The sequence below is a fragment of the Terrapene carolina genome, unplaced genomic scaffold (genome assembly GCF_002925995.2).
Source record: "Terrapene carolina triunguis isolate 2854851 unplaced genomic scaffold, T_m_triunguis-2.0 Scaffold211, whole genome shotgun sequence".
NCBI lineage: Eukaryota > Metazoa > Chordata > Testudines > Emydidae > Terrapene > Terrapene triunguis.
The window spans coordinates 11,732,142-11,740,705 of NW_020664562.1; the positions used below are offsets into that span (position 1 = coordinate 11,732,142).

The 8,564-nt window shown below is 40.9% G+C and overlaps 1 protein-coding gene across 1 annotated transcript in view; it reads right to left on the bottom strand.

Annotated features, from left to right (window-relative positions):
• Positions 1 to 595: 595 nt before the first annotated feature.
• The window catches only part of LOC113407438 (DENN domain-containing protein 1B-like), a 259,016-nt gene continuing 251,047 nt past the window's right edge, over positions 596 to 8,564 (bottom strand). Inside the window, exons 20-22 of the mRNA XM_026655961.1 lie at positions 7,403 to 7,491; positions 3,856 to 4,072; positions 596 to 1,341 (exon numbers count right to left, since the gene is read on the bottom strand). Coding sequence (XP_026511746.1) covers positions 784 to 1,341; positions 3,856 to 4,072; positions 7,403 to 7,491 — 864 coding nt within the window. The 3' untranslated portion in view covers positions 596 to 783. The remainder of the gene's footprint in view (positions 1,342 to 3,855; positions 4,073 to 7,402; positions 7,492 to 8,564) is intronic.

The window sequence follows — 8,564 nt, forward strand, 5'->3', positions numbered from 1 at the left end:
GTACACTTTCCTTTCTGAAAATTCCTAGATGAAAACATCTACATTGAGACACTGGATAATATGTCTTTAAAGTGCCTTAGTGGTAAACAGAAGTTAAGTAACTTCACATTATAATTCAGCACTTCATAAGAGAAAAGTATGCACCGCCTTTTCAAGGTCTGGAAGACATGGCCACAGTTTCTGTTTATAACAAGCTCCCTATTAGTCACAAGAGATCCTTTAGTTTAGAAAAGGTCTTTTTCCCCTTTGCTCAAGCAGATACCTGCCATGGAAAATCATTATTGCTCTTCTGAACGTTTGCAAGTCATCTTCTAAGATATTTAAACCTTTTCCCAAATGATTAAGGCAATTAAATCATTACAAACATCGATATTTGTAAGTTTCAGACAAATCTAAACTGTTTTTGTTCATTTCATGCCCAACAGGATTAATACAGTACCTTCAGTATCTGGATATATGCAAAGGCGATACACTTCCTGCTGCACAAAGGAACATTAGTAAGCACCATGCACCAGTTGTATATTTCACATACATACAAACTAGTACCTGATTTAAGAGTGCATTCGTATATTTAGTTCCATCTTGTGGACTTAAACACAGCCAAGAAATTAACTGAGAAACATATAAGCAGATATCTAAATCCATGTACTAAACAAACAGAAGTATTTTAAAATGTAAAAGTAATTATTCCTTTGTGATCTTTTGGTTATCATGTATTACGTGGACTCCTGAGTAGTCTCTCTTTAACCTCTCATGGAAGTAGTTTCTCCTCTCAAAGTTCCCTTACACTTTATTTCCACTGCTATTACTGGGGTAATTATCCTCTGAAATGTTTAAACTGTGGTGGAAAGCAGAGGTCATTTTACATAATGACACAACTTCATGAAGAAGCCCGCTTTCTTCTGGGGTTTCCTTTCCTTCATCCCCTTCTTTTTGCCAAGGAATTAGAATGGATGGATGTTGACAAAGGTTCACTGGGAACTGATCCTCTGAGGTATTGCTTAGTGTTTCATTCGGTTTTATCTTCCTATGGAAGGAGTCATCTACTTGGGAAAATTCCAGAGAAGCAAGCTGTGCAACTGATTGTGTTGGAGAAGTTGACGTTACAAAATCTTTAGAGAAATCCACATGGTCAGCACTAAGGATTTTGTCACTATTTTCCTCCTGCAGCACAGAGACAGATTCCATCTGGTCACTAAAATCAACTTGCTTTCTTGGAGATGGAGGGAGCTGTTTCCCCTGGAGAACACTATCATCCTGACCAAGATTCCACTCCACTGGATCATTAGTACCACTACAGAGCAGAGCGAGGTTGCTCTCGCTAGGTGCACTAGACTTGTTCTGAAACAAAGAACATGTGTTGTTATAGTTAATGTCACAAGAAGAACCCTTGCACTCGCATCACTGAAAGAAAAATCCTGTGTTCATGAAAGGATATACATCCCCTGGATTTCCCTAGATACAGAACGGCATAGCAGGGAAACTGCAATGCAAGCTTTTTGACACTGCCTCATCCCGACGTTTAAAGATCACCTCTAGGAATGACAAAGGAGTTCAGTCTCCATTGCCCATTCAACCTTGACCACACAGCTGTGCAGTAAACAAAGTTATAGCGTGTGTCAACTGCAATGGTGGTTTTGCATTATGAGATAAGAAATTGAGATTCAGACCCCTGGCCACTGTTGGCAGTGTTGGTCCCAGGATATTAGAGAGCCAAGTGGGTGAGGTAATATCTTGTATTGGACCAATTTCTGTTGGTGAAAGAGACAAGCTTTCAAACTCCATGGAGCTCTTCTCCAGGTTTGGGAAAGATATTCCCAAGGTCACTGCTAAATGCAAGGTGGAACAGGTTGTTTAGCATAAGTAGTTAAAACACACTGTAAGACCTTTCAAGGTGAATTGGACAGTTAACTCGTCTCCAGTCATAGGACAAAAAAGGGGGGTTAGTGGGTTACAGATTGTTGTAATAAGCCATAAATCCAATGTTTTTATAAGACCAGGATTTTTAGTGTCTAGCACAGTTATGACTTTAAGATCCTGGGCTCACCTTTTGAAAGTGCTGTGCAGGTTTCCTTTGAGGATGAGGACTGACAGGTCAGATATAGAGTGATCACTTTGTGAAAAGTGTTTGCCCCTGGGTGAATAGGGTGTTTTTGTCTTTTATCACTTTTCTGTGTGAGTGCATTCGAGACCGTAGTGATTGCCTGGTTTCACCTCATAATTGTTATTGAGCCATTTAGTGCATTGGATGAGGTACACTACATGTTGTGATAGGCATGTGTAGTACCCACAGATCTTGAAAGGTGTGTTGTGGGGGACATTGCTCATTGTAGCAGAAGAGATATGTCTACAGGTTTTGCATCTGTTGTTCTGGCAGGGTCTGGTGCTGCTCTGAATTGGTATGTCTGATCTCTGGGGAGCTTGCTTCTGATAATGATGTTGGGGGGTTGTTTGAAGGCCAGAAGAAGGGGTTTGGGAAAGATTTCTTTCAGGATGTGGTCCCCATGGGTTGTAATTGTTTAATGATACCTCATGTGGGTTCCAGTGTGGAATGGTAGGTGACAACTAGAGGTGTGCGGTCAGAGGTTTCCCCCCCTCTCCCGTACAGAAGCAGATTTTCTTGGGGTATATCTACTTCCACCTTGTATTTAGCTGTGACAGTCTGAGTACATTTCTCGGATCTGAAGAAGAGCTCTGTGTAAGCTCAAAAGCTTGTCTCTTTCACCAGCAGAAACTGGTCCAATAAAAGATATCACCTCACCCACTTTGTCTCACCCATAATCACTGGGATTTCTATTCTTCGTTTCAGTAATCAGTTACACACACATTTATTATACACCTCTACCCCGATATAACGCTGTCCTCGGGAGCCAAAAAATCTTACCACGTTATAGGTGAAACTGCGTTATATTGAACTTGCTTTGATCCGTCCGAGTGCGCAGCCCCGCCCCCCCGGAGCACTGCTTTACCACGTTATATCCAAATTTGTGTTATGTTGGGTCGCGTTATATCGGGGTAGAGGTGTACATCTTTTAGTTCACAAACAAAATGGACATTTTATTAATGCAATCCTTGTGTGGTGCTTATAACATCAATGTTGATATGGATTAGCATCAGAGTTAATTGTTCCAGCCAATGATCGCTAATATGGGAGTGCTTTTGACAACAGCAAATCTTAAGCACCAAACACAGGAGTTGGAACTTATAGATACAAAAGTATTTTGACAGTGGCCACCAACACCAGGGAGCTGATTTGATGAAGATTTTAAAGATTCAAGCAGAAGCTCTGATCTTGCCCTGGGTCCAATGGGACTGTGAACTGAATTAGAGGCCTCGAGTGGGCAGACCCATTTGCAGGATGGAGCCTTAAACTGCTACACCGAAAATGAAATGGTTTCTAAAGCAACGACTACTTGGATCCAACGACTTAAACAAGCTGGGAAACTTCCCCAGAGTGATATACTTACACCTACTTTCAATAGGGGAGACCAAATTAATATTAACAGCCTCTAGAACTATAACTGAGACCAATTCCTGCCCAGGGAATAGAGGGACAGAACATAAGAAGACTGTGCAGTAGGATTCCCAACTAGCCCTAGATGTGGTTACCGCTTCTAATGGCACACCATTGATAAGCTGGCTAGGAGTATACCCAAATCTTCAGCTGATGTGCATTCATACTGTGGCTATCAGCATGAGTTTGTTAGAAAAACATGCTTCTGTTTTTTGGAGCAGCAGCAAGGCACAGTTGTGACCGTATGAACCATTCTTCTATAAACAGGCCATAACTGCAGCTTCCACTAGCTTCTATTCTAAATTAATGAGGTTGTTTTACACATGAAAAAGATGACTAACCATAGCCTTATAATCAATATCGTCCGTTGATCTAAAGAAATCCAGGCTCTTTGCTCCTGAGAGCTTTCCTTGATCTGAACTGTGTGTGCTCAGCGTGTCCAAAATCTCTCCCAGCAAGTCCATTTCTCCTGTGTGATAAGACTTTACTCCTGTTTCACCAGAATCATCACTATCATAAAAATAAGCGGAAGCTTCCTCGCTGTCTTCAGACGATAACCTAAAAACAATAAAAACTTTCCATCAGCTAAAAACGTAAAATATTTTATGATGTCAGAATGGCAACTTCTGTAAGTAAATAAGGATAGCTTATTCAGAGGCCATTTGAATTTGAAAGTGGACTTAACCTGGCGTTTGTTTCGACAATTTCACCTGCAAATAAGAACATGCAGACAGATGTAGGTGCAAGCAGGGAGTAGGTATCTACATGCCCCAGTAACATACAGGAACAAAAAAGGAGGCCAGGTCTTGTAAAGCAAGCATTAAGTAGTGATGGATTTATTTTATGCGTATCATTATGAAAATAATGTTCACAGAGTACAAACAAACAGCCTTTTAGAATATGGTCTACATATTAACAGCATTTGACTGGAAAATGATAACATAGACACCATTAATAAACAAGGAGAAAAATCATGCCGCTACTGGTAGCATGTAGATATTTTTTCTATTCATCAAAGTAAGGGAGAACAGCACCAAGTGTAACGCCAATCTCAATGCTTATTACCATTCTAGTTAAAAACTACAGCAGGATGCAACAACTGTAGCCAAGTGGTTGGAAGGAGAGAATGAAAGTCAGCGACTCCCACCAGCACAAATATAGGTCCCCCGTCTGCATTCTTCTTAATTTAGGTCCCACATCTACCCCAGTCCTAGCCCTCCCTCCGTCTCCACCTCCCACACTCATCGCCACCACCATTTCTACACTCATGCTCATTCCCCTTCTTCCCCACTCCTTTGTTTCTCCCCTTCTCTTACCATCTCTGTAATGGTCACTCCATCTCTAAAAAGATCACAACTTCTTCATATCTGGCTATCTCCAGCCCCTGGCTCTCACAGGGATCTGGATCCCTTCATCTAACACTGCCTTTGCAGCTCCCCTCTCTTATGGAGGCCTCTCCTTCTCACAGACTCCCTGCTTTGGATCATGGTAGGGGTGTTGAGATTCTCCTCTCCTGTTCCTGTCGCTTCCAAGCCCTTCACCCTCCTCCTTCCCTTCTGGACAGCACTGCACCCTCCTCCTTCCCTTCTGGACAGCACCTTCTCTCCTCTCCCCAACTCCCTTTGTTGCTCTCATCTATCATCCACCCAACTCCTCATCAGCCTGCCTCTCTGATTTTGTCTCCTGACTCTCTCTCCTCTCCTCACAATCTCCCAAATTCATCCTCGGTGACTTCAACTTCCACGTTGATGTCCCACCTGACCCGTTAGGCACAAGTTTCAGTGCCCTCACATATGCTGCTTGACTTCACTTCCATGACCCTTCATGATGTATCCCCATACTATTTATCATCTTTCATTCACTATTGAGATGTTGACTCAAGTCTCCAATTAGCCCATGATGCCAGCCTTCATTGCCCACTCATCATTTTTCCAAACAAATACCTTAATGCTTTCTCCCATGCTGTTCCTCCTGCTAGGAAAAAGCCCTTCATAAACATAGAAATGCAGGGCGGCAAGGGTCATCTAGTCCAGCCCTTTGTGCTGAAGTAGGACCAAGTATACCTAGATCATCCCTGACAGGTGTTTGTCTAACCTGTTCTTAAAAACTTCCAGTAATGGGATTCCACAACCTCCCGTGGAAGCCTGTTCCAGTGCTTAACCATCCTTATATGAGGAAAAACTTTCTAATTATATAACCTAAATTTACCTTGCTGCAGATTAAGCCAATTACTTCTTGTCTTCCATCAGTGGACATGCAGAACAATCAATCACCACCCTCTTTATAACAGTGATTAACGTATTTGGAGACACTTATCAGGTCCCCTCTCCTTTTTTCAAGACTAAACATACCCAGTTTTTTTAACCTTTCCTCATAGATCAGGTTTTCTAACCTTTTATAATTTTTGTTGTTCTCTTCTGGACTCTGTCCAATTTGTCTTTCTTAAAGTGTGGTGCCCAGAATTGGACACACTACTTCAGCTCCTGGGGCCTCACCAGTGGAAACTAGAGCACAACAATTACCTCCTAGGTCTTACATAGAACACTTCTGTTAATACACCCCAGAATAATATTAGCCTTTTTTGCAACAGCATCACATTGCTGACTCATTCAATTTATGATCCACTATAATTCCCAGATCCTTTTCAGCAGTACTATAGTCTAGCCAATTATTCTCAATTTTGTAGCTGTGCATTTGATTTTTCCTTCCTACGTGTAGTACTTTGCAGTTGTCTTTACTAAATTTCATCTTATTAAGTTCAGATCAATTCTCCAATTTATCCAGGTTTTTTTTTATTTCTAATTCTGTCCTCCAAAGTGCTTGCAAACCCTCTCAGCTTGGTGTTATAAGAATACTCTCCACTCCATTATCCAAGTCTTTTGTGAAAATATTGAATAGTACTGGATCCACGACAGACTCCTGTGGGATCCCGCCAGATATATCCCGCCTGTTTGACAGTGAACCACTGATAACTACACTTTGAGTACAACAAGGAGTCTGATGGCACCTTAAAGACTAACAGATTTATAAAGCATAAGCTTTCGTGGGTAAAAAACCTCACTTCTTCAGATGCACATAATGTGGGGTTTTTATCCACATAAGCTTTCATGCATCTGAAGAAGTCAGGTTTTTTACCCACGAATGCTTATGCCCAAATAAATCGGTTAGTCTTTAAGCTGCCACCGGACTCCTTGTTGTTTTTGTGGATACAGACTAACACGGCTACCCCCTGATACTTTGAGTACAGTCTTTCAACCAGTTGTGAACTCCCCGTATAGTAATTTCATGAAGACCACACTTCCCTAGTCTGTTTATGAGAATGTTTATTCCCCACATGCCTTACATTTGGGTAGAAAAATCCACAAAACTACCTATTATTCTCCTTCAAAAACTTCCTAAAAGCGCTACATTGCTGTGATGCCTTCAAAAGACTTGACAATGGTTAGGCTGCTTGTGTGCTGAGATCATTGACTTTCATGCTGACCAATATTGTCTCCTTGTTTCCTGGCACTACCTCATCTATTTGTTTGTATCAGTCTGTTGTCTCTTGTCTTGCATGTGGATAGAAGCTCTTTGGGAGAGGGACCATCCTTTTGTTGAGTGTACAGTGCCAAGCACAAAGGGGTCCTAGTCCATGACTAGGGCTCCTTGGTGCTATAATAATACAAATAAATAATAGTAATAATATGCTGCCCCTGTTTCTCTGCTACTAAAAGAAGGATTTTATTTCCATATTAGACACTAGAACATGTAGCAATTTTTGGGTCAGGAGTCACATTGGCAAAATATTCACTCATGTGAACTCAACTGGTTTAAAAATCCATTTGTGGGACACACTGACATACATATAGTCTCTCTCTGTCTCTCTCACACACACAGGTTGCTTACTTGCTTGTTCTGTCCATTTCATCATCGTCATCATCATCCAGGGCAGAATCATGATTGCTGACATTGGTAAGGTGTTGGTTGAAACGCGTCTGGAGAGGAAAAATTAACATTGTGATCTTTCTTTATTTTCTTGCCTTTTGATCACTGTTCATTTGGGGTCTGACCACCCTCTACTCATTTATTTCAATGAGAGTAGAGGCCCTAGAAGAATTGAGCCCTTGATGGGGAGCATTATGTATTATGTATTGATAAGGGAGGTCCTTTAGGGATTCTCAAAGGATGACCAAAAGAACTCAAACATCACCAATAAAAGAGTAAACAATGCAGTACATTTTTCTTTATGGACATAGATAGCCTAATAATTCATGTGAACCCTTAACACCAGTTGAAGAAGTTGAAGATGAAGAAGCTGCACTGAAGAGCACGGGCTATTTTTTCTTGCAAGTATTTTAGACAAATAACTGTGGTTCAGTGTCTCCAGACATAAACTTTAGAACTTCACACAAGTAAAAGTGGCTAACTGTATATGAGAAATTAAGTCATTTCTGGAATAGTGAATATTAAATGAAGCATGAGGTTCTTTATGTATCTTCTTTACCATGTAGAATGCAGAATTCTGTTGAAGTGTTTTACTCTACTTGAACAAATGTCTCAATTACCTTAATAAAAGCTCTGGGACAGAAATTTTGGTGACTTGTACAATGGAAAGGGCAGAAACCTGCCTCAAAAGTCTATGCATCTTTAATACTTATGTGACAATTAACATACACAGAAGAACCACAGAAAAGATCTTCACATATCAGAAAACTGACCATTGTGAAATGTGTGAGAAGTCAAAGTACCTATGTTAGCTAACTTAAAAAAACCAAAACAAACCAACCATACACTACTATAGAGAAGTGCTACTGCCAGAAATCTGTACACCATTATGGCAGATGGTTCAGTGAATGTCTAAGCTTACAATGTGTCCCTGTTGTTGAGAAAGTGTGGCCTTTTTCTCAAACTGCTTGGAAAAGCTCACTGAAGATTTCACTATGCCACCTAGTACAGATGCTGCCAAAATGAACTAGAGCAACAGAGGGTCCTGTGGCACCTTTAAGACTAGCAGAAGTATTGGGAGCATAAGCTTTCGTGGGTAAGAACCTCACTTCTTCAGATGCAA